The following is a 27,730-nucleotide window of genomic DNA, read 5'->3' as shown; positions in this document are numbered from 1 at the left end:
GGGACACATCATTCAATTCTGAATTTGTGCAGGCATTTAACAACAGTAATACGTCAAACAGACATTACCGCCCACAGTGGACAGCGCAGAGGGTGGTAATGATTGTAACATTTGCCATCTGGCTAGAATTGTTTGTGTGGTCAGAAAGCTATCTGAGAGTAAACACAAGTAAAAACCAGTCCCAGTCCTATGACCGTTGACATGTTAGTATCTATAATGTTAATGACAATTTGGTGGATAGCTGGCTGCAATAATATTGAAGCAAACATAGAAATACAAAGCAATAATTTGCAGTGGAACCAATAGTGGGAACTTAAGTTTTCATCACAATGTTTAGTGTTAACGCAGACCACCTTATAAGGCATCAACAGCGAGAATTGCAGCAAAACAAGATAGATTTCTGAAGCCAGCTGTACTTATCTAGTAATTCTGTTGATGGACTAAGGCCAGAAACATACTTAACACAAGCACACAATGCAAATGGCAACACTTGGCCAATGCATTGCTGACACAAGGTCATTCAAATTCAAAGTGCTTTCTCACTGTAGTTTGGTGGTTCAAACATCCAGTACTCAAGGGGGCGACAGAGGACCAATCAGAGAGTCTGTAAACATGTGGAGCAGACAGTACAGGACTGACTGTGAGCTGCTTTACTGATTGATTGTATTAGTATTAAGGGATGATGGTGTAGCAGAAGGGAATCAGTTCTACCAGATACTCTTACTCAGGACTATGGTAGCAGTTCAAGGCAGCTTTGGCACCCACAACGGCACCCCATCTGGTAAATATGCAAACGGTACTTGCGTAAAATATGTTTCTGGCCGTTTGTATGATTTTTAGTGTACTATTCTTTCCTGGAAGACACTGAATGTGAATACTGAAAGTAAAAATTTAAACATTGCATGTTCAGGTAAAGAAACACACGTTATACAATCACAAACACACTCTCACGCTCAAACAAAATGACAAAGCAAATGTGAGTAGTGTAAAGTTCCACCAAGTCCTTGTGTACAATCTTGACTGTAAGTTCTGTTCCAGCATTGCTCAGTGAAACAGATGGGCAGACATAAATTAATATTCTTAATCTTCCTTAAAAGCAGCAAGAGGAGTTCTCCTTATTCCAAAACCATGAATAACCGCTGAGGGTCTAGTGTTGTGTGCATGTGTGTGTGTGTGTGTGTGTGTGTGTGAATCTGTTAGTGTGTGCATGTATATAATCCTAAAGTGTATTTCACATCCATTCACCGTACATAAATAGCTGATACAGCTGAACAGGGCTGAGGCTTGTCTTAAAGAATTGCTTGAAAAGTTGAAGAATAAATAACAGACATGATGATTAAACACAATGAACATCAGTGCAGCTAGTTACTGCCGCTCACAGTAAACCTGCACAGCTGAAAACGGAGAAGAAGATCAGAGATAACGGAAATGGTTTCAACTCAGAGAAGTAAAATCAGAAAAGCTGGAATGACAGACAAGTATCCAGCCATGACTTAAATCTGACCGTCGTCTTTGATGATGAAAGTGAGACTGTTGGACTTCTACAGTTCCTCGTAGTCTCCTCCTCCCTCACTCTTGCCTCCGGAAAGGAAGGCCTCCAGATCATCTACATTTCCAGATTTCTTACTCTTGGATTTCTTTTTCTTCTTCTCTTTCTCATCAACTGTCCCAGACTCCTCTTTCTCCTTTTTCTTGTGTTTGTGGCGTTTCTTACTGCTCCTCTCATCCTCCTAGATGATGAAATAAAATAATTAATGAATAAAACAAACATTTACACCTTCATTCTTTATTTGTAGTCAAGATAGATGGATACTAGGGGTGGGCAATATTATATCGTATACAATATATCGTGACACAGAAATATCATGATATTAAAAATCCATATCGTGATAATAGGGCTGTTCTGTCTTCAAAGTAGTCTATTATTTACTGTGAAGCTTTAGGTGTATTTATTGTATAATTGTTTTAGTTTGCAGTTTATATGCATGCACTAAATATTCTGCAATATTATTTGCTGCATTATATTATTTTATGCTATATTATTTATTTTGCAACATTATGACTATTCTGTTATACTATTATACTATATTCCTGAAATGAATGGATTATTTTGGATTTTCCTATATCGCCAAGTATATCGTTATCGCAAAAATACCCTGAAATATCGTGATATTATTTTAGAGCCATATCGCCCACCCCTAATGGATACACCTAGATCCTGTACATAATATTTTAAAAAATGGCATACTACCAAATTTATACCTAATTGGTTTATACTGTGCTTTTATTTATGTTACTAATGTAGTAAAATAACTACCGGTACTTCCCAATAATACAAAACCTCTTATCTAGTGAAAGCATATACAGCTCTGGAAAAAAATAAGAGACCAAACATGATGATATTTTTCTTTGATTTAACCAAATTGAAAACCTCTAGAATATAATCAAGAGGAAGATAGATGATCACAGGCCATCAAACCAAGCAGAACTGCTTGAGTTTTTGTACCATTTCTCATTTTCTGCAAATAAATGCTCTAAATTACAATATTTTTATTTGTTATTTGGGAGAAATGTTGTCTGTGGTTTATAGAATAAAACAACAATGTCCATTGTAATCACACATATACCTATAAAGAGCAAAATAAGAGAAACTCATTCAGAAACTTAAGTGGTCCCAATTTTTCCAGAGCTGTATTTCAGGCTATAGAGTTTTATGAGCTCTGGCCAAAAGGGGGTGCTGTTGACCCAATACTCAACCCCAGACCAGCTCTCTTTGAATGTCTTGAAAGAGGTTCTGCCCTAAATGTAATTTATTGTCACTGTACAAAGAAAAATATGGATGTCCAAAAAGGTAATGTTTAATGGAATTCAATGTAAAAATATTTTTTAATTTAAGTGCATTTCTATTGGTCCATTCATCATGACATTTTCACACAATCTGAAGGACTGCTTTACTGCAGCAATGAGTCCCTTGCTCTGAAATATTTAAATGAGTTGACTTTCTTCTCATACAACAAAAGATTGTGGTTGAAACTGGGCTTATTATGTTGGAGTTGGTAGTAAAAACTGTTTACTTGGAGCATTTTCTCCCTCTTACCAAACTTACCAAAATGCACCCCTTTTAATTGGTCAGAGCTGTCTGGCATGGGAGCAAGAAAGTGAAAAAAAGTACCACAAGAAGGTTCTGTGTTCCAGACTAGCATGAGTAGTTGTGCAGTGTGAAGCTACTTTAAAACTGAATGCATAAAAATTGCGTCTGAACTTTTAAACACGGTGTTTAAGATCAGATTTGCTATACCAGAGTCCGTTTTAACTGGACCAAATAGTGCTGGTGTGAAAACACCCTACAATTCTATTTCTTAAGTCAACCTTACCTCTTTATCTTTCTTTTTCTTCTTCTTCTTATCTTTTGTGACAGATCTGCTGTCTTCTGTAAGATAAAATATTGTGTCAGAATTGTGCAATAACCCACACAGAGAACAGACAAGATGAAGCCTACCTTCTTGGTCCTCACTGCTGTCTTTGCTCTTAGGTGTGCTCTCTTCAAACCCCAGGTCAAACAGATCAATGTCACTGTTGAGGCTCTTGAAGGGGGAAGGGTTGATTTTCGGGGGATCTGCAAACCCAGCTAATACAAACCCATCGTCTGATTTCTCAGATAAGTCATCTCGTCCGGCGAAGGACTGCTTTGAATTGAAATCGTGTAGCAGGAAGAAGAAAAAAGAAATGTGGAAAGAGAGTGAAATTAATTTCCTCATCTCTGTCAAAGCAAACTGTAACGTCCTGAAAAGAGAATGAGGAAAGATGAAGACTACAGCTGCTGATCATGGATACACAAATTGGAATGGAAAATGAAATAAACTTCTACAAAAGGCTTCTTACCAAATACACCCCTTATAATTAGAGGCTGCATCACTATGGTGCACAAATTTCTGACACAGCAGTTTAATTGTGAACATTTAGCTTGTAAAATCTCCATGGGTTTGGATGTTTCAGAGCAGCCACACACCAGAGCCTGAAGTCACCATGCCCAGTGCCAAGTGTCACCTGGAGGTAGTGCTTTGAGTTACTGTTTTAATGTGATGCTGCTTGTAATGATGAAAAAAACATTAGCGACGTTCAATTTAATTTTTTTGTTTTATTATGATTGAAATGTTCTGACTCCCTTGAACATGAATGTAAAAAATACAACTCAAATTCAGCTGTATGTTGTTTGCTGTATGTTTTTTATGTAAGTAAATGAGGTTTTTAGTGCGGTGGAAATCCCCCGTGTAGAGCAGTGGAATTGTTTCAAATGAGGAACCTTCAACCAATACCTGTGGGAAGGCTGGGTTAGTATTCATGATATAGATCTAATCATGAACCATCAGTACCTAAACGTATTAATGCTAGCAACAGATAAATGCATCAAAAGTTTCCCCACAGTGTAAATCTTACCTAGTTACATTAAAACTGGAATATAATAGAAAAATGCAAAAAAAAAAAAAAAAAAAGAATTAATGTTTCTATTTACTAAAATTTACTATATTAATAAAACTTGCTATTCCTACTTTCAACACTAAAAGATGCGTTTGCAGGAATAATGATATGCTAAAAATCTTTTTGAAATTCTCAATGCTAAAACATCTTTAAAGTATTGCCCAAACTTCTAATGTGTCTAATATGGGGTTGTAGTAAAGGCTGTTGCTGCAGCAAGTGTGAAGGTTCTACCATTGATATCCTCTATTCATTTGTGGACATTGAGCATTTAACATTTTTTGCGTTACCTTCTTTGTTGTAGGAATGCCAAGGTCCGTGCCCTCAAAGTCTGGATCGTCCATAACAAAAGAAAGTATCTGCTGAGCCTTCTGACCATCCTCTTCAGAATCAGAAGACTGTGCCTCAACTGCGCCCCCTGGCTTACGAGTATGCTGCTGCACTGGAGAGTGGGACACTGTTTTTAGGCTGTGGGGTCTTTCAGCTGGTTTAGGCTTGGACCACTGCTCCTTAGATGAATTGACTGTGGATCTTTAAAACAGATACATGCACAGGTTAGATCAACTAAGAAATATATATTTTTTTCATCATTGTTTCAGTTATAAGAAACATAAAAATTGTATAATCTGTTATAGAATCATTAGATAGCATTTCATTGAAGTAGAGTAAAAAAGGCCTGTATATTAAGATGTAACACTATTAAATGTTGCATTTATTTATTTAGAATTTATGCTAAAAAAACAACAACAGTGGAACATCAGTGCTGTTAAAAAATGAAGGTCACACATTTTATTAAAATTTAAGGCCTCTTTTAGAGCCTTAGTCATGTTTACAGTAACTAGCAAATAATACAAAAAAAAAAAGAGTCAAAAATGTTTTTAGACCTCATAAAAAATTTAACACTGCACATACTTCATTTCCACATCTGCTCACTTAACTATGGGTAAGTTTTCATGCAGATATGCAGATATTTCTTTTAACTCATGCTTTAGTTTAGAGGGGCTGTGTCCCAAACGACATATCACCACACTACACAGTGTTTCAAAAGTAGTTACTAATAACAGTGTTTCAAAAGTAGTTACTAATAGATTGCACTCATTAGAGTAGTTGTCTCACTAAGTTACAATTTGGGATGCAGCAACATTAACATAATTTTTTTTAATTCGGAGGCATAGAAAACATTTTATATAAACACAATATTCTTATAACTCATAAGCATAAAATATCCTACCCTTTTGTGTCAATACTAGTGCAGAAGTCCTTGTTTTGAGCAGCAGTAGACGCAGGCTGCCTCTCGTCTTCTTCATCGCTGGTTAGGGTAATGCCTGAGCTTGGGGCTGCTGCTTTATTCCTTGGCTGGGACGCCGCTTGATCATCTGGGTCCAAATCATCCTGGAAACCGGAGACCAGTGGATTCCCACCTCTTCCTTCTCCATCACTGAATTTTAACATGAAATAAAAGGAGTTAAAATGTTATGTCAGAGTAGTTACAATAAATGAATAATGTTTACTACATTATTAGCACAAATCAGAGTGTATACAAATAAAACATCCTTTTATTGAATCAGCAAGTGTAATCAGACTTAATTCTAGTCCTGTGGCATGTCAGTGGCACATGGCACGTCAGTGCAATGTCCTAGTCTCTGCAACTGTGAGCATTTATACTTGTGCGTTGGTGTATCTGTGTTGTTCATCAATACTTCACCAAAACATCAGTTAAAAGCAGAAATGTGAAGGTGGGAATACAATGCTCAGCAGACAGACCACAGTTGCTTTAAATGTGCATCACTGCACTGTGTAGTTACTGTACATTTCTCAGGAGGTGCGTGTCAAACTACAGCATAGGCTAGAGTGTAGATTTGATGCAGAAGCATAAATCTGCCTTAAGTCAGGCCAGCACATTGCTTAGTCTGTGCAGTCCTTAAGAGTTTGTCAGCACTACCCTTTCAAAGGGTTTTATGATGCGTGTAGTCATGAACTACTCTATAGTCCTAAAGTGGTGACCTCTCTTTAACACTGGAAAACATTTAAAAACTACTGCACTGTCTCAGCAAAGAGGAAAAAAGGTATTGCCTGACCATGTCCTTTTTTGTGCTCTTGATCCTGATCTGAGTCATTTAATTTAGAGCAGTGGTTCCCAAACTGCAGTGGGCATACCCCAGGGGGCAATGCTGGGGCACTTAATCTTCATTTAATTCCATTAGCCAGCCACACAATTACACAAATACGCTCTGCATGTGGACAAGTAATGAGAGAGTGCAATACGTCAAAAAAATCTCTCCACTGCTGCACACAAGTAATACAATTTGAATTTGCTATAATTTAAGATAGTATCGCAGCTTTGAGGATGTGTTGATTGTTAACATTTTGTAACATTATATAACAATAAAAAATATTGATTTTTAAGTATAGCTCAAGTGCACACCCAGAAGAATAACCTTTTTTTTTTTTTTAAAGATTTAAAAATTTCTCCTATTTTTTCCCCCCAATTTAGCTAGGCCAACTGTCCCACCCATTCAACCACAACACAAGGGGGTGAAAACTGGCACAGGGCTCCTTTGACAAGTGTGAAGTCAGCCGCCGCTTTTTTTCATACTACTGCTGATGCAGCTTTGCCGAGTAGCATCACAACGCACTCGGAGGAAAGCGCAGCGAATCAGTTCCAATACATCAGCTCACAGATGCCTTGTGCTGATCAACATCACCCTTTGGAGTGATGAGGGGAAAGAGCCCCATCTACCCACCAAGGGAGAGCAAGGCCTATTATGCTCTAAGGGCTCTGGAGGCTAATGGCAAGCTGCAAGACCAGGATTCGAACTAGTGATCTTCCGATCATAGCGCTTAGCCTGCTGAACCACTTGCAGCCCCAAAAGTATATACTTGAACACTGAGAAGTAAAGTTAAAATAAATGGATTTTGCTTGACAAAAATCTATTGAAAGTAGTAGTAAATAGTGAAAATGATACAATTATGGAATCACTTGATAATAGTAGCAGGAAGTTTGCACTTATAATATGTATGTGTGGATAACATGCCTGTCACTGTCCTGATTAGGAGCTGCAGCTGGAGTTTTTTTCTTAGATTTGGCTGCCTCTCCACTGTCCTCCAGAAAGCCCCGGTCCAGTCCCACCTCTGGTACAAAGTCATCCACGTTTTGCACCTTTCCTGAGGAGGGCTTGGGGGTCTCACAGGCTGCTGTTTCTACAGAGTAGAAGAAACCATGTGGTCAAGCAAACATCTATATATCTACAAGTATTATATTCCCCTATTTGATGATCAGTGGATTTAATTGAACAGTTAAAAAAAAAAAAAAGAAGACATAAATGGTTTAGTACTAGGGCTGGTCAAAATGGTAGTGTTCACTCTATATATTATACATTGTACTGTAAATAATGTATAACAAAACAAAATTAGCATGATACTAGGGGTGGGTTATATGGCCCTAAAATTATATCACGATAATGCATGGTAATTTCGCAATAACAATACTCTTGGTGATATGACAAAACACTCAATTAAAAAAAAATAAAGAAAGAATACTTTACTGCAACAAAATGTATTTATTGTATATGATATTATATGGCACACCCCTAACTGAGAAAATACAAGAATTTTATCAGATTTGTAACAGAAGTCAATGATCCAGAATGTCATACTAATGTCAATACTAATAATGCACTCCAAATATCTCCATATATCCAGGATTAAAGTAAAATAAAAGATACTGGACAGATATAATCTGTCTCTATTAGATATATCATGGGAATGTTTCTGTTGCTAAAAGCAGCAAAAAAGTACCCTGATGCCCTGATATGATAATTAAGGTTGGGTTATATGGCACAATATTTCAGGATATAATATCGTTCACGATAATCAAAAATGTTGGCAATATTATTGCGCACAATACGATACATTATATACAACTTTTTTTTTTTTTTTTACACTATTCTGATATATGGCTTGGATATGCATCTACATACACTAATTTAACAAAGTGCACCAGAACCACTGCCTAAGAGAACCTAAAGCTGCACCACGACAAATAAATCCATTTTGCATCAGAGTCTGCAAAGTGTCTGTCAAATTCAATCAACCACAAAAGGTCAAGACTGTTGACTTAATGTTGATTTAATAAACACGAGCTAGCACCTACAGGGGCACTTGTTCATGTCAGTCATGTTTGGCTGTGTCAGGGGTGTTGTTGAGGAGCAAGATTTAATTATCAGATTCTTTTCCTGACCTACAGAGGGCGTCCTCATTTAGATCTAGCTTGAACAGGATGTCATGTGGGCTCCTTTTAAACAGTCAGTGGTGGTCTAAATGCAAGAACATCACAGTAATCACAGCACTGGCCAGCTGTAAAAAGATAATTATAATAAAACTGTCCACCCGTATCAGTATCCATTTCATCCCATTACTTTAAGCATATTTAACAAAAAACTGCTTCAAGCATATTATACTGACTTCATTTATCAGATAAAAACACCTAATTTATTTTTTGTTATATAATCAATACTAAGATTTTAATGACAGATGAATATAAAAGTATAAAAAAAGTATTTCATGATGTGATGTTTCTATTCTTATTTTAGGAAGCATGATCCTCAGTAGGAGCAATGCAGAGAACTAAGCAGTGTTTCTGGATAAGGACACTGACAATTTACATCTCGGCTTCGCCGCCCTGACTTTCGCAACCACTCAATAAGGTTCTGCAATGCAGCAGCTCTCTGAAGTTTTTTACAACTGCTTCATTAGTATTCAGCATACATAGAGATTATACTGTAAAAGGAAACACTGAAGTCCCTCATCTTACTCTTAAAGTGCTTTTTAAAATGTGGTGTTCTTTCCTGTAAGACAGCTGGAGAAATGGCTTAAACCTGAAACACCATCAATTGGGAATTAGTATACCGGTAATGTAATTTATGAAATCTATCTAAGAATAACCTTCACCATTAGGCTTCAGAGTAATACATTTGAAGGAATTTGGAAGAAGTGGAAATAATAAAAAAATATATATATATATTTCCCAGAAATGCTCATCATTTGCATAATTTGTAACTGCACCCCATGTTCTGTGCAAGATATGGTTGTCCTTATATTTCTTTTTTTATTAATATTTCTTTTCTTTCTTGGCTTTGATACAAATGTAAAAGATGAATCTCATAGTGATGCAATCTACACTGCTGTAACATGTAAAAAAAAACCTGATGTCATATTAATATGTGATTTAAAATAAAGGGGAAAAAAAGACAGCTGGAGAAACATTTCATATTCTACCTCACGAAGCTGACTGAGATAATCAGCCAAAAGTGAGCAAAGCAAAAGGTGAGACTTTGAAGAATGTAAAGCATATTTTGACTTGTTTTTGTTTACTTCATAATTGCATACGTGTTCCTTTATAGTTTTGACTTCTTCAATATTAAATATACAATGTAGAAAAAAAAAAATAAAGAAAGAAAACATTAAAAAAAGATACTTGTGACAGATACTCTATGATCAATGACATCATGCAGCTTCTGGAATTTATCTCCAGTAGTATTCTTGGACATTGAGTCTTTTATAAGAGTAGTTCTTCCGTCACTTTTAATCTGTCATTTATTGCTGCAACAAATAAAGCAAGTTGAGCATTTGTTTATGTCTGAGGACTGCTAGTGAATATACATTGAACTCTCACACTTTGATGCACAGCTGATTATAAATGTTATGACTGCTTATTGATCTACTCTGCCACAGTATTCGCAATGAGATTTACACAGCAACTCATCTCTATCCTATATCTAGTATGCTGAGCTACACACTTGTTGTGTATGGGTTTACCTAGGCTTTGCCTGGCAAAAATTACTGGATACTGTATTTTTAAAATATAAAAAATAATATAACAAAAACATAAGAAAAGAGATTGTCAAAGAACTATACACAAAATATTATCAATTAACATAAAAGATGAAAATGAACTTTAATAATAAAATTGGTAGGCCGGAATGAAGAGACATGCAGTTTCATATATTTTATATTTCGGTATCTCCATCTCATGTGTATAGTTCTACCTGGTTTGTCTGGAGGAGTCTCTGGTGTTGCAGATCCAAACAGCCGGGAAATGAAGCCTCGTTTCTGAGCAGGTGGAGCCGCTTGGGCTGCTTGTGGAGAAACAGGGGGTTCTATGGATTGCAAGGGAGGTTGGCTCTTGGGCACCGGGGGTGCTGGGGACTGAACTGGGGGTTGTACAGGATGGCTGTCTGGATGAGGCTGTAGTTGGGGCTGGGGAGGCATAGGCAGAGGTGCCTGGGGTGTGCTAGGGCTAGAGTTACTAGGGGAGGCAGCACCAGGCAAGACTATGGGGGACTGGGACCCAGAGGAAGGGCTCTGGCTGTTAGAGGGAGCTGGAGATCCATAGGCTTTCCGTGCCTCCATCATGTCGATGAAACTGAAAACACAGCAGTGGTCCATTTTAATGGCAGCACTCAACATCTAATACCTAAATCTGTGGGTTTGGCTATGAATCTAAATACACTCATTTTCAAAAAAAAAAAAAAAAAATAGTGGCACCCAGAAGTAATCAACCAACAAGGATAAACCTTGGTGCGTACTTTTGACATTGTGAGATATGCACTTAAAGTATGCCTTGGAGAAAAGAGTGTAAACACAATTCAAACAATTGGAAGAATAGCCAGATCTAGCCCCAATTGAAAATGTGCAAGATGATTCTGGACAGGCTATTAACACTCAACTAACTGTAAAATCTGCAGGAACTGCATAAAGACATTAAAACTACATTGAAAGGATTTTTGGAAGACACATCTACCATGTAGTGTTATACATGCTTTACACACTAGGAGTGTAGCTCAATTATCTTCTAAATACAATTGCAATCAGACATTTACTTCTGAATATATCTACTGGTCTGGAAAAATAAGAGACCTCTTTAGTTTCTGAATCATTTTTTTTCTTCTGATTTTGCTATTTAAAGGTGTATGTTTCAGCAAAATGAACGTTGTGGTTTTATTCTATAAACTACGGACAACAATTCTCCCAAATTCCAAATAAAATCTCCCAAATTCCAAATAAGAATATTGTCATTTAGAGCATTTATTTGCAGAAAATAAGAATATAAAAGATTAAAAGCTTTCTGACCTCAAATAACGCAAAGAAAACAATTTCATTTTCATAATAAATATAAGAGGTCATAAATCAATATTTGGTGGAATAACCCTGGTATTTAATCACAGTTTTCATGCATCTTGGCATGTTCTCCTCCACCCGTCTTACACACTGCTTTTGGATAACTTTATGCCACTCCTGGTTCAAGAATTTGTTTTTCAATTTGGTAAAATCAAAGAAACTCATTATTTTTATGTGGTCTCTTATTTTGTCCAGAGCTGTATTTTTTTAAGATGAGTGTATATATTGTCAATCATTCCTAAATCAGCCTTCCTGAAACCTTGCACCGTGCTACTACATGCTTGCAGCTTACATGTCATAGTTCTGGTCTTCTGTCTCCTGCTGCACATTAAGCTCCTCCAGAGTTGCATCAATATCAAGTTGATTGGTCTCCAGCTGTCGTAAGAGCGTCTCCCTCTGCAGTAGGAAAAGCACACCTTTAAGATCAGTAAACAAAAAGCAATCAACACAATATACAGAACATAAATCATATCTCAATCGAATTTTATAGCTGCTTACCACTTTGCTTAAAACCAGTGTCCAGCGTGACCTACATAACATTTCAATAATCCCAGATTCAATTTGTTCTTGATCAGTGGCACACATGCTGTACACAGTCATTTGGTGCCTTCCACAAGCTTGTCAAGGTTTGTTTTTACTCTTTGCTTCACTAATATCTGTATAAGAAATGAGCTGACTAATATTTATATGTGAGTATCTGTAAGTATTAATGCCTCACTTTATTTGGATAGTACACTTAGGCTCAAATATTTTTTCAGGTAAATTTCAACAGTGTTAGGGTTAGGTTAGGACTATGGCATTGTGTAGGTTTTGGGGGAAGATTAAGATCAGAGTTATAAAAAATGAAAGTGAATTTAATTGATATGTAGCTATGGTTAATAAAACATTATGCAGCATTTTTACCTTAATTGATCAGCTTCTAAATAATGTTGATGCTCCACTGACGTGTGGTAGTGAGAATCACATTTAGTTGCTACTTCAGGCTTAGCACTCTTCTAACTGTACTATGTAATTCTAGTGAAGCAGGAAGCACATCAATTGTGAGAGTCCTGTAATATGACTCTACCACAGCCTGTAATATGGCTGTAAACCTGAGTCAATCAATCAGAGTAAAAAATCTATCAAAACTTCTAATTTGGAATGTCCAATAGTGGTTCTGAAGGCACTGGTTCAAAGAACATCCTTTATTTTTGACAGAAATACGGTGATATTAGAAGTGGGCAACATGACTATATTTTTTCCATCATGACTGAATGTTATTAATAAAAATAAACATATAGAAATGTAGGCTGAAATGTAGATCTGTGTCATAATAATCTTTTAACAACAAACTTCAAAGTTTGGAAAAAAAAGTCTTTACACTTGAATAATAAATTAATTTCTATTTAATTCTCAATTGAAGGTGAATAAGCAAAAAATGTTTTAGGCTTTCATTCCTTAATAAACTATTTTTAATCTTTCAAAAATAAAGACGGTACCTTGGGGGAAGGCCACACACTGATGGCAAATGAGGGGAAATGCAAAGTCAGTATTCAATAGATGCTACCAGGAGCCAATCAAAAAGGTGTGAGTTTAATTCATCAAGAGTGCCCTAACAAAACTTAAGACTTAAAGATTACCACATTTTATTGAAACAACTGAATATAAAGTTCAATAAAATTACATTTGGCAGACACTTTTGTCCAAAGCGACTTACAATAGTAAGTACAAAAGTAATAGAAGGTAAAAACATCTTTAGATAGGGCCTAAAGGAGGTCAAAGGGAAATAATGGGATAGAGAAGTAGAGGAGGGGAAGAAGGAAATGAGGTTAGAAGTAGTTTGTTAGAGTTTGTTATAACACACCTAAATCAATTCTCTAGTTATAATTTTTGAGTTAGTCTCACTTACTATTATTGTGTAGTATTTAAATGATGTTAACTCAAGAACTTCTCATCTGAACTACTCAAAAACACAAATGTTTCACCATGATCCTGACCTGCAACTGTAGGAAGGGGATGTTAAAGAAGCGGTGCAAGTATTTGAGACCGAAGCCATTCTTCATGGAGGACTCTGCATAATGAATGTAGGAGGAGCCAGGAGGTCTGCAATTAGACAAGACAGCAGGGTCAGTGAGAGGCTGGGTGTAATAACAACCTCTCCTCCTCTGATTGACTCATTATAAATAGTTAACTTAAGTACTTAGACGAGATTAGTTTAGCACGTGGAGGGGCAGCAGTATCAGACATTATCATTAGCCAGATCGTAGATTATGTTACAGAATTGTATCTATTTTCCAATGTTTATAAACCAATCAGCCATAACATTAGCACCACTAAGAATAGAAACACTATGTAGAACAACTACCATAATAAAAACCCATGTGGTTCGCAGAACTCACCTGTTGAGGTTGTTGATAAAGTCTCTGATGTCGTCAGGTAGGATGACCCGGTGTTCACCCATGTCCCGCTGGTTACCCAGTACACATACAGGGACGTGTGTGGGCACCTTGGGCAACTCTCTCATAATGTAGTTAAAAGTCCTTTGGTGGGAAAAAAGTAAAAAAGATAAACAATAAAGAAAACAATAACGAACAGTTTATTGTAAATTGCCCTTTAAGTGCGTTCAGCTGCAAACTGTTTCTCTGCATACATTATTATCCTCCATTCACACCCCTACAATGATCAGGAGTCAGGACCCCACAGAACCACCACACCACAGAACAGGTGTTATTTGGGTGGAGTGTCATACATTTTCCTTGTATAAAAGCACTAAAAGTAGGAAAGATGTCTGGTGTAAGTATATTTATTATTACTGTTTGCCTTTTACCGAAACAAGAACGTCGAAAAAAAAAAAGATTAAATATCTAAGAAAAATACAAGTAAACACAAGTAGAAAGTGAGATGGATACATAAAAGCAATTATTTTTCTTACCACTGCTTAGTTATGTCAAACATCATGATCACCCCATTGCAGTTCTTGTATACATCCAGAAACTCCGCATCTAGGGCCATCTCTGTTTCTGACTGAAGGGGGGAAAAAAACACTTGTGTATCTGAGGCTTTGGTCCATCATGCACTACATATTTGAATAAATAAATGATAATTAACTACAGTTAGGTAAACAGCAAGTCAATGGCAGTGGAATATAGGGTCTTCAATAATGTAATTTAATAAATAGGGATTCAGAAGTTAGGTGGGTTATGTCTACTAAGACTATGGCTGTGCAATGTTTTTTAAATCTTGGTATTCTTTAAATATATTATTTTTTCTCTAATAGTAACAAAGAGCACAATTTAAAGCTATCAAAAATGCAAGCTGTTTTGTTTACACTTTTTGGCAAGGAACTCAAAATAGTGCAAGCACAACAAAACCACTATAAAAACAAAAAAGATTATTGAGCTATTTTTAATAATAGCAAGCAGCACATTTCAACCTTACTTTCAGCTTAAGAGCAAAAACACAAGCTGCAAAAATATTATCATTATAATGTACTCTTTATTTCAGTTAGCGAAATGTGGCAGGTTCTATATGCTCAGATATGCAATCTCAACTTTCCCATTTTGAAAATCACATTAAAACAGTTAAAGTATTTCGATGAACCTCCCAGCATTCACTGTAACCATGTCTGTATTTGTGCACATTCCATAAAAGCTTAAGAATAAGTACCAATGGAAATTGAAGGGGCAGTTTCCTACCTCTTGAGGTTCGTTTTCAAGCTTCAAATTCTCTCCACGTTTTTTACCTTTCCCTGCAGTATTTAAAAAAAAACAGAAGTTAGAAAGAAATCACTGCACTTCTGCACAACCATCAAAGCCTCTGAAAAGCAACTTGAGAGTATTAAGTGTGTAAGACAGCCTGTTTTCTATAAACTATTAATTAAGGCTGTAATGTAAAATTAATGATATTGCACAGTAATACACTACAGAACGAAAAGAAAATTACTCAAAATGTTTCATCCAAAACCAGTTTCATCTAGGCCAACAGCTATATTAACTTTAAATTCATAAGAAACACAACGTATGGATGTGGAAGTAAACTACAGAAATTTGACTAAAAACAGGTTTCCTAAAAACTGCACACATTTAAAGTAACAGAAGGAAATAAATTCTATATATCCTTGTGGGATGAGTTGGGGATAAGTTAGGTGGTGATCATCTTTTATTTACTAATACATTTTAAAGTTTGAAAAGTTTTTTTTTTCTTTTGCCTATATTTAATGTTGAAGTGTATAATGCTTAATTAATTTCCATGATTCATATCAAGCCGTTATAAGACACACATATAAAGCATGTGTAAAAAAAACTCAGCAAAACTTTTCTAATGTCTAAATGTCTTCCCTAAAGAAAATATTAAAGGCCCATATCTTACAATACAATTTAGCCCAAATATATGTGGACACTTATAATTATAATTGCACCTATTTGAGCTTGATGGACATCCAATTCCAAAGCCATGGGCATTAATATGGAGGCCTTGCAGAAGATTATGTGTTGTGGAAATCTCTGTCCATGCAGTCAAAAGATCATGTGAGTTTAGATAATGATGATCGAAAAAGGCTCGGCATGTTATTGACATTCCCAATCATTCTAATATTGTTCAGTGGAGCTGAGGTCAGAGTTCTATAGATCTCACTATGTGAACTGGGATACAGTCATGCTGAAACTGGAAAGGGCTTACCCACATTGGAGCCACAATGTTGGAAGATTATAACTTTGTCTGGGCCGGTAAACCCACAAAAACAGCCCCAGAGCATTATTCCTCCTCCAGTAAACTTTACTGCTGGCACTATCAAGTTCTGCTAGTATCTGTCAGACAGTCACATTCATTAATCCACAGTCCAGTAGCGTGCTTTACACCACTTTATGTGCATCTGCTCAGCCATGAAGCTCCAGATGCACAGCTTTTGTGCTGATGTTTGTTCCAGTTGCCTGCACATCTCTGTCTCTTACAGAGATTAATTTTTTTATCATTTAAATATTGATTCAAGAGCTCCAATTATAAAAGTCACTGACATAATGATTGAGATAAAAAAAAAAACTTCCACATAGGTATAAAAGTATTTGCTTTAACAAAAATAAATGGTTTAGTTTTTGTACTTTGTATGCTGATTCTGCATTTCTACTTTGTATACTGATTCTGCTGATTCAGTGCTAGACATCCACTTCCAGCTACTTGCTCTGACATTCATGGTTACTTTAGAATGAGCCTTTAATGGACTTATTCTACTGGCAGCATTTGTGTATGATGTACAAAAGTAGAACATGTCCACAAACTTTTATTGTGTGTGAAAATGCATTTGTTCTTTACATCACAAAACAATATTTTATATTCAAAGCTTAAGTTATTTTATGTTTTAGTTTAGTTTCCATATACAGACTGCATGTTTGGAAAGAAATAAATTGTTGCTAAACAGCTTATATTAACATACAACATGAATCTCTTAATATTGTACATTTTAAAACTAAAGCCAGATCATTTATAAATACTCTTATACTCAGTATTTGAAGAAAATCATAACTACTACAAAAGAAAGACATTTGCAACCAAAATACAGGACAATTCTAAACACGCTTAAAAAGAGAAGGTTTATATTTTTCAACCTAATCTGTCTGTGGCCTCTGTGTTATCACTGATTATAATCATAAAAAAATGAGAGTTTCCCTGTACACAGACAAGAAACAAAAACTCATTGACTGAAAGCACTGTATATATAGACATTCTGTGAAAACGTACAGATAATGATAGAAAGAAGCAGTAACAATTAGAAACACAACTGCTGCCCTATAGAGATCTATTATTATTATTTTTATTTTTTTTTTACACAATTTACACTACTGCCTCTTTAATTTTTTTGTGGAAAGCATTATCATTACCGTCTCCACTATTACACACTATTTACACATAGTACAGGGAAACGTATCAGAATTATTAGAGATGCATAAATACCAATACTGGTACTTGTTATGTGCCCAGTCACAAGTTATTTATCTTCAATCCTAGATTCACAGCACAAGAGATGGCACAAGCAAAAGAATGAGAAAGAGAGAGAACACTTAATAATCATGTGGTCCTGACATCACATGATCATGTTGGTGTAATAAACATACGTCTATAAAGTAAAAGTAATCTCTTTTTTTTATTCTGAGCATAATTTCTTAAAAATATGCTTGTTTGGAAATAAATGTTAATATATTCTGAATCGGTCACATCATAATTCAAAATCTCAACTGCTGAATAACACTACTTTACACTAACAACCATCCTATCACATAATGTTGATGATTGCGTAGTTCTACATGGTATTGGCAAGTATACAAAATACAAAAATTTGTTGAAGGGGGGAGGAAAAAAAAAAAAGGTAAATATGCATCTCTAACAATTTCCATATGCAGCAAATGTGAGCACTTAGGTTGAAAAATACTGGAATATTCCTTTAATACAGAAAAAGAGAGAAAAATGTTGTTCTGTATGCTTACATTAAAACTCATCATAGCAAGCATACAGTACAGTCCTTCTAATGTTTATCACACACACAATCACAGCTGAGTAATAAAAAGGAGGAAGAAAAGACACTGCAAATATAGATCGTTTTGCTACTACAGGACACACTGTGCTGTGCTCACCTACGCCCTCGGGCAGAGGAATCTTTTGTCCTAAAGGTATCGCAAAGTAGGGACAAGATGACAAATGCAATATTTCACATCAAACCAAACCCATTTTAGAGATTTTAAATTATTTAAACAACTGTACACAAAGGGGCAGTTTCCCAAACAGGGATTAAAACTAGTCATTTTTTACTAGAGATTTCCCACAGAAAGGAAAATTTAGTCAGGGACTAGGCTTAATCCCTGTTCAAGACACCACCCAAAAATAAGAGACCACTTGAAAATGATGAGTTTCTTTAATTTTACCAAATTGAAAACCTCTGGAATATAATCAAGAGGAAGATGGATGATCACAAGCCATCAAACCAACCTGAACTGCTTGAATTTTTCCAAAGAAGTTATCCAAAAGCAGTATGTAAGACTGGTGGAGGAGAAAATGCCAAGATGGATAAAAACCGGGGTAATTCCACCAAATTTTGATTTCTGAAATGTATAAATATTACCTTTTTTTTTTGCATTATTTGAGGTCTGAAAGCTCTGCATCTTTGTTATTTCAGCCATTTCTCATTTTCTACAAAAAAAACTCTAAATGGCAGTATTTCTTATTTAGAATTTGGGAGAAACAACAGCAAAATCAGAGAAACTGACTCAAAAACTGAAGTGGTATTTTGATCTTTGCTGGATTCTAGTTGATACTATAAAGGCTTACCTTTATCCACCACATCCCAGACTTCCACTTTCACCACATCGTCTGTCGCTGTGAATAGAGCAGAAGATGGTGTAACAGCCTGTCATGAATCATACTCCAAACAGAAACTACTGTAGAATTCATCTAATTTATCTAACCCAACTTAATGGCCAAAGCGACAGATTCAATCTAGAGGTGAATTTCACCACTAGCTTCTTTCTTTGAAGAAGAAATACACAGTCAATAACTGCATTTCATGCAGTATTTTAAGATTATCTAAGAAACCAGCAGTGTGCCACACACGGTGGGACTCTCCCAGAAAGCAAATACAATTAATTAAAGGGTAATTGACATGTCACATTATAATAGTGCTTAAGCACATAGTAGAAGCCATATCTAGATGTTATATGCCGTATTTATCTATAAACAGCAAATCGTTTAGCAACATGAGCCTGTTAACACAGCATTCGCTCAAATGTTTATCCTTCCTTTAAAAAGACAAACATTACAAAAAAAACGTGTGAAACAGAAAATGCTATTAAGTTACCTAGAACTACCTAAACAAAGAAAAAAGTAAAATATTCATACTAAATAGCCATAAATGTGGCTGCTAATCCATAGTGATAAAACATGTCAGAAGTGATACATCACTTCTGTATCAGTAAAGGGATTATTTTACACTGATTGTGTTTAACCAGAGGAAACCACAGGTTTTGTGCAAAAGGTTCATTACTCACTTTTGTAGTTCCAGTGAATGCTGGTGACCTGGATCTCCTGTGTGGGGATGTACTCCTCAATAAACTTCTTCCCCTGGAGACGATGCCACAGGGCACTCTTGCCAGTGTTCCGGTCTCCACGGATTACAATTTTCACTGAGGAAAATGTAAAATGTGTTTTTAGTACGAGCACATAAATGCAGAGACAAATACATTCCTGAGCAATTTTTATTCTCAGTGATAACAGATATTAAGCACAACGCCCTGAGAAGATACAGAAATAATCTGCGACTATTCAAATAGAAAGCAACACTTACGTTTAACAAAACAACAATTTAAACAAATTGGGACCCTTAATAACATGCAAGACTTTGGCCGTTCTGACTGGACATAAAATAAATGCAGGAGGGCCTGTATTCATCTTATGAGGCACATATTCTGGAAAAGTAAGTAGCTTAAAAAAGCATGTTAATATTGATGCTGCTGAACTGCATTTGACACATTTTCATCGTCTCAGCGATCTCCTAGGTGGGCTATTTTAGTCTACAGTATAAAGACACTGGTGAAATAAATAAATAGATTAAAAGAAGCTTGTCATCTCAAGGCACGTCTGAAATTTAGATCATAGCTAAATGAGTCAACATTAGATAAACATTAGATACACATTAAATCTACATCTAGTTTAAAAAAATATAATGATTATAACAATGATAATGTCATTAGAGGACAGATATACCAGGAACTGGTGTCGTGCTTAAAGCAAAAGACTTTATTTAAAGCTTATTTATCCTATTTCCTGTTGAATTTCTGAACAGCCTGTTTAATTCTACAGCATAAAAAAGTGGTGAAATATGACTGGAACATATTTAACATATTTTGGATGCACAGGGATCAGAATCTTATCATCATTGCAAAAAGAACCCATTGGGAGCAAACAAATTACTATCAATATTTGCACTAGTATGATATAACCCATTTATTTTGCTCTGGCAACACTGGGTCCCTGTTTTGTAATATTTTAATTGTATGGTTAATATCCAGTGTTGGGCACGTTACTTTGAAAAAGTAATTAGTTATAGTTACTCGTTACTTCTCCAAAAAAGTAACTGAGTTACTAACGGAGTTACTCCACTATAAAAGTAATTAGTTACCAGTAAAAGTAACTATTGCGTTACTTTTTATTATTCGCCCGTCAAAAAAAAGGAAATCAATTATGCATTTACTATTATTATTAGAAAAATAACAAAAAATAACAAACGAAAATAAACCCAAAATGTTGACAAAAATATAATCTAACGAATTTCAAAAAAATAAAACGAAATTCTCCACACAACCAAAGAAAATTACTAAAACTTGTAATACCGAAAAAAGCGGAAAAACGCGTCTGGGGATGAAATTTAACAAACCAAGCCACACTCAAAAGAAATATGTATATATAAAACAAAATAATGGACAAAAACAACAATTTAATGCCCGTTAAAATGGTATTAATATAACAGCTTCACCAAAAGAGAATAGAGCTTAGATCATGCCCAAAAAATCCGACCCAGCCGGAGCCCGTGCACATTCTGCCCAAGCCCGAACCATAAACTGTCATTATGAGCCTGACCCGATCCGCCCCATAAACTGTCTGTTTTCGGGCTGATTGAATGAGCGAAATATAATCAGAATTATGTTAATTAACACTGTAACATAGAAGCATAGAACTATTATTTAATTTAAATGATCTTTAAGAACAGCTACACACAATGCTGCAAGTCAAACGCGGAGGCGTTCACGTGCGCCCAGAGCTACGTGATTACAGTTTTCATTTTTATTATAGTTTAATTTTATTTTGTTTTTATTTTTTTCTGTTCATTTTAGGGCGGGCTTGCTAGCGCGAGCGCTTTACACAAGAACTAACGGACCACGAGTGCCGCGCGCTCGGCACAACAACTCCCGCTGTACAACTCCGCTGTACAACAGTGCTTATAAATAAATTAAACACAAAAATGAGGGTATTCTATCAGTAATTTCAGTTCGTTTTAGTTAGTTTTATAAACACAAAATACAGTTCGAGATAGTTATGTTTTTTCCTTTTAATTACCGTTTTTATTAGATTCAGTTAACACAAATGTTTTTCACTTTCAATTTTCGCTATTTCGTTCGCTTTAGTGAACAATAATAATTGGTTACTTAGCAACATTGTGATTATCACACCAGAGCTTTATATAAAATAAAAATAGGAGCCTGATTTCGGGTCGGTCCTCAGGTCAGGTGGGATTCGGGCAGAGAATCTAAGCTCTAAAATAGAAAGCAGCAGCACCACAAAAACCGGAGCAGCTAAAAAGAGCTTAACGTCCTTAATTCGGAACTTGGGTTGTCCACGGCAATCACTGAATTGATTAGAGCACGCAAATCGTCACAATTGTGCCTCACTTCACCACGCCAAACCACAGGCACAGCGGCCAGAAGCTCAAGTTCACCGGACAGAGGAGGGGTTAACCAGGGCAAAGCGAAATAAATAAAAAAAGTTCATAGAGCTGCTAAAGTAACGTGCAGTAAGGGGTGTCGGAAATGGTAACGGCGTTATAGTTACAGTCATAGTAATTAGTTAGATTACTCGTTACTGAAAAAAAGTAACGGCGTTAGTAACGCCGTTAGTTTTAACGCCGTTACTCCCAACACTGTTAATATCTGATATTTGCATTGGTCACAAATTCCTCTGTATAAATACATTTGTTTACATACATAAATGTGTTTACAAAACACTGATCTTGCATTACAAAAAATGAGTAGCAAATGCATGAGATTTTGTAAACTTATATAAACAACCTTTAGGAATGTAACATAATACTATCATGTGTATATAATACACTAAATTCTGTGTTTGCTCCACTGCAGGTATTAAAATAAGGAATGCTGCCCCTGAAGGAGCATACAGGTGGCCAAGACAAAAACACCAGGTAGAAACTACAGGCGAATGGAAAAATAGGCCAGTTGGCCTGATCATATATCATTCATGCATTTTTTAGATCACCACATAGAGCAAACTGCTCTGCGAGTAACCAGTTCACAACAGGATCTATTAGACAGTACTGATGAGACTACAGTTCAGCAGCAAATAGCCACACTTAAATTTTCTGACACTTCATGCACCCTGACAGGTACTTATAAACTTAAGAGCCCGGGCCTTTTTATTTGTCTTAATCTGAACAAGTTCTAATTTGGTTTTAAGGCTTATTTTTTAAGCGATCAAATATATTATAAGCATCTTGGACTGGCAGATTTTAATTATTCTCCTTCATAGTTTTATAGAAACTGTGCTTAATCTGGTATTAATATGGTATGCTCAGTCTTGACCAGCATAGAGATTTACAAGTTTAACAATTTAGTTGGTCTACCAGCGTGATCAGCTTGTTCAAGATATACCAGCTATCAATTAAACTAAAGTGAAAAAATACCCTATGCAGATAAACCAGATAAGTTGTTCCCTGACCTTATCAGACAGGCAGACCAGCATACAGGCTATGTTTCCACTTGGATGACCATCTTTATAACCTCTTTAACTATCAAGAAGCTAGACTTCCAGCCCCCAAAAAATCACTGATACTGAAAGCTAACATCACTTTATCAGCAACAATATATATTGATATACACATTAGATGCAAAGTAAGCAATATTCCGTGGCAAACTCGTTTTGCAAAAGAGTGCTAAAACACCACTTATACTCACTGTTGTATTGTACACCCTTGGCAAAGCGCCTCTGTAGACTCTGGTTCATGGACTGCAGGCCAGCGGGTATGTTCCTGTCCCGGAACTGGCCCGCTTCAGATCCCACAAGCTTCTTCAGAGCGGTGAACATCTTGACCCAATGTGTCAGTCCCTACAATATCCTTTCAAAAGTAGCGACTATTTTCTTTTTAGATGGCTAATTCTAAAAAGCACTAGCAATGTTCATCTCTAACTCATTCTGATGGACATTTGCTAGGTTTTCACAAGGTTAGTTAGCTAACTGTGGCTAGGCCAACAAGGGATAGGATAAATTGGATAAATTGTTTATAGGAGCCAGTACAGAATTCTATGAACCATTCTGACTGCTGAAAACAGTTAGATAGATAGATAGCTAGCTGGCTGGCTGGCTAATGTTAACTGACACCATGTCCACCACCTCCTGCTGGTACCATCTGGAGGGAGAAAAAAAGGGTGATGGCATTCAGACAAATAGAACCAGACACAAATCGTACTAAAATGCTTGAACAAGGGTTCGTTTTGTTTCTACTTGACTGAACTATATTTTTAGAAAGTGTTAAACGTAGCGATATAATATGGATCAGACACATAAGGCCAACGGTTTTTGCTTAAAATAAAATCAGCAATAGATACAAGGCCTTTTTACAAATATAATACAGTCTTTACAATGCAGTCTTTTACTAACAGACACAGATAAGACATCAGCTACTAAACAGATACCTGAGACTAAAATCATATTGCAATATGATTCTACCCCTTTTGGGTAATGGCCTATGTCACTTAAACTAATTTATTATTCCAAAATTAGTCAAAATAAAATATGACGTAGGCAATTTGAATAGCTTTTCCAATTTTAAACAGCCTTAATAACTGTCATATGTTTTTTGTGGCAGTCAATATATAAAAAATTATACAAAATTATATTAAGAATATGTTGTCTTAGAATTTACCTACAGTGGTATGAAAACATTTGGGCACAGAAACCATAAAACCTGACTCTGGAGATCTTTTACAAAGAAGAATGGTACAATATGACTACAACCAGAAGCTATAGGAATCGTTTAGTGGCTGTTATTTCTGCAAAAGGAAGATCTACTAAATACTGATTATTTTTCTGGCCCAAATTTATGCACCTGACTAATTTTGTTTAAATAATTATTGCACACTTTCTGTAAATCATAAAAAAATTATTTTACTTTTCAAATATCACTGTGTCCGTCTGCTATATGATGTATTTAACTGAAGTTGCTGATCTGAACAACCAATGATTTATAAAGGAAAAACGTTTTCATACCACTAACCGCTAATCTAATGAACCTATATTATTTCTAGTCAGAATGAATTTATAAGTTAGCTAACTAGGTGACATATGTGACCTAGGTTAGTTAGTTCCGATATTATTAATAGCAAAACAAATCATAGTGATATCTAAAATGAGTTTCACCCTAACACATTAATTTACAGTAATCTGTAGCCAAGTAAAAAAACAAACTAGGTTAAGGTAACTAACTTAGGTTATTTGGGTTAACCCCTTAACATGCTTTGACCTGTATACAGGCTACAGGTGTAGGTGATACAAACCCCTTTTTCTGTAGTAAAATAACTTATTTACATTCTGAAAATTTAAGGGCTTTAAAATCTTCTACAGGACAGTTGGAGAAGCTGCCTGTTCACTCTCTACTCCACTTAATAATTCCAGATCAGTAACAGGAATCAACCCAAACTATGCATGTTTGAAAATGGACATAAAAACTAGACATAGTTAACTTAACGAAATTAACATAACGAGACTAAAGGTTTAAAGGAATTGAATTGTATTAAATAAATACTGATTTTAAAATAAAGTTCAGAAAAGAAACAACTTTATGATTTTATTCATTATATTTTGACATTTTTTGACATATTTTGATTTACTTAAATGTATTTTTTTAATATTTCAATTATGCTTTTCAGTAATGTTCCTTATCATATAAGCTTTTAGGTCATGCTTAAATAGAAGAAATAGAAATAGTTGGATTAAATAGCTAGCTAAAGGTGTACGTTACATTTAGGCTAAAACAGCTTGCCACATAAATTAGCGAGTTAACTAACCTAGCTAGCTAACTAGTGACCCTAGCTAGTTAATACACTTTAAAAGCACATTAACAGAGCTTTATGTGACCTGACTGCACTAAACGTTTAAAAACCTGTGTTGAAATAAACATTAATGTTACAATAACGTCAGTGCAGTTGGGTTAACTAGCTAACGTTTGTTAAAGGTGTAAATTTAGGCTAAAACGGCTTAACATACAGCTAACTTAGTTAACTAAGCTAACGTTAACTAGATGGTAACCCTAGCTAACGTTAGTTAATACACCTTAAAACACACAAACATAGCTTTCTGTGACCTGACTGCGATAAACGTTAAAAAAACCTGAAATAAATATTAACGTTATACGAACGTTACTGCAGCCGCCCACATTCAGTTAACGCAAAAACAGCCGTTATTTTTAAACACTTCCTCCGGTAAACGGCTCGCCTGGGAATTCAGCTCGTGCCGTCCACACCGAGCAGGATATTCAGCTACATAGCTGAGTGTATCTTACGTAAGCCTAACAGCTGTCTGTCTCTTCAGCTCTCTGAACTCATTGTCAGTGCAGTAACCCATTTCATTTCAGCTCAAAAAACATCTAAAGAAGGCGTTAGCTAGCAGAACACAGCAGCAGCAGCAGCAGCTGATACACACTGTAACTGGACTCATAGCGTTATCTAGGCTACTGCTGGGCTACGTGTCACCGTCTCCAATTCAGACCAGCTAACCTTACAAACCCCGGCAGCCCGTCCGCGGAGAGACACTGTTTTAAAGGCAGTCACCTCACTGACGGTCTTCATCTGGCCCACGGACTCGCATTCCGGCCTGAATTCCTCACAGCATCGTTTACTCTCTACTAGTGTCCCAGCATTTCCGTAGCATCATCATCATTCCCAGGGAATGCCGGAGAGCTCAGTGATGAGAGAGGAGGGCTTCATCTGTTTACACCGGCCGCTCGCTATGGCGCCTCTAGTGGCGAGGTGATGAAACGGCCCTGGCTTTAAAGAGCCCATACTTGCAAAACAAGAACCATATGCATGGGAATGGGATCATTAAAGCGTAACCACAACTTATTAAGGCAAGGAACAAGTTAATTAAACCGTACACATTAAGGCGTGGTCACAAGGTCCTTTTATTTTACAGCTAACAAAGCAAGCAGCTCTCAGGGGTTGTGCACTACATAGCCCTATCCGGACAGAATTAGCTTTTCCAGGGTTCCTGGGGTAATTTTCTTTTTTATGGGGGGTTCTCTGTGATTTTAATCCCATCCAGAACGACTTTGAACGTGTTTCTCTCAGACGTCCTCTGAGAAAATTACGTTAACTAACGTTTAATAATTAGCTATTTGTCTACTGCTACCCAACGTAATTAATTTTGGCTCCTGTTTCCATGGAGATCCACGTAAACACATCAGCAAGTGGAAATGGAGGAGCTACTGAACGCGATGTCATGTGACTGGACGTCCTGTTTTTTCAATTGCAGTCCGGATGCAAGAGTTTTATGACTGAGAAGAAGTGTGAAATATTTTTCACAGACTCACCCTTAGAAACGAACCCTGTCCGGATAGGGCTTAGGACTGCCTAAGGTAAACGGGTCATACTGTCTGTGTCTGAGCCTGTGAGCTTTTAGTATGCAAATTAAGTGTCTTTTATTTAGAATTATGCCACGTCTCACTGCAACAATCTTGCCATAAAATATCGTCATAATTAATTCGAAGATGAAAATATAAAGAAACCACTTCACTCTCCATTGTCTCAAAAAAGATTATCCTTGGATTGGAGCTTTGATGTAATATTCAGTCTTCGCTATGGGCATTAATTTATAGAAAAGCAAGCTTTATCAGGGTTTCCCCCAGGATTTCCTTGAAGGTGCGGTGGCAGGACCCCCCGGTTGGGAACCGATAATTTATATCACGTTAATGATATCACGATATAACACAATTACACATGTTTCCAGTTATTTTCTTTATTTCCAACTGTCACTGAAAAATGCCCACTTAAAACAAAAAGTTGCAAAAAGTAGGTTTCTTTAAAATAAATCCTTATTGTTCTTTTTTCAGATACGGTAAACGTAAAAGTGTGCAACACAAAATGTTAAATTATACATAACAGAGGAGAAAGGGCACAACAGAATATATATGTATTATTTATTCGCTCTTATCTGTATTAGGTATTTTAAATGTGAGAATGAGTAAATAAAATAAAAAATATTATTGAATTTAATTAAAAATTGTGCTTATTAAAACAGACAAATAATATCTTTAATCTTTAATTTAATTACAATA

The 27,730-nt window shown here is 36.0% G+C and overlaps 1 protein-coding gene across 3 annotated transcripts; it reads right to left on the bottom strand.

Annotated features, from left to right (window-relative positions):
* Window positions 1-308: 308 nt before the first annotated feature.
* rabl6a (RAB, member RAS oncogene family-like 6a) lies at window positions 309-26,388 on the bottom strand. Of its 3 annotated transcripts, none has more exons than XM_022667752.2 (16): window positions 26,229-26,388; window positions 23,358-23,809; window positions 19,665-19,799; window positions 18,949-18,996; window positions 15,330-15,382; window positions 14,567-14,658; window positions 14,034-14,174; window positions 13,632-13,737; window positions 11,948-12,051; window positions 10,524-10,900; window positions 7,512-7,677; window positions 5,708-5,914; window positions 4,767-5,007; window positions 3,500-3,683; window positions 3,375-3,430; window positions 309-1,730 (listed from the first exon to the last, which is right to left on the bottom strand). In XM_022667752.2, the coding sequence occupies exons 2-16, from the start codon at window positions 23,485-23,487 to the stop codon at window positions 1,542-1,544; spliced, it is 2,229 nt and encodes a 742-aa protein (XP_022523473.2). In that variant the 5' UTR covers window positions 23,488-23,809; window positions 26,229-26,388; the 3' UTR covers window positions 309-1,541. The 3 variants fall into 3 exon arrangements, with proteins under 3 accessions (XP_022523473.2, XP_022523471.2, XP_022523470.2); XM_022667750.2 differs by having other exon boundaries at window positions 3,500-3,686; window positions 26,175-26,387; XM_022667749.2 differs by having other exon boundaries at window positions 3,500-3,686; window positions 26,229-26,387.
* Window positions 26,389-27,730: the final 1,342 nt, after the last annotated feature.

This window comes from Astyanax mexicanus, chromosome 1, assembly GCF_023375975.1.
Source record: "Astyanax mexicanus isolate ESR-SI-001 chromosome 1, AstMex3_surface, whole genome shotgun sequence".
Taxonomy (NCBI): domain Eukaryota; kingdom Metazoa; phylum Chordata; class Actinopteri; order Characiformes; family Acestrorhamphidae; genus Astyanax; species Astyanax mexicanus.
The sequence above is the reverse complement of the archived record's forward strand: the minus strand, read 5'-3'. Positions and strand labels throughout refer to the sequence as shown.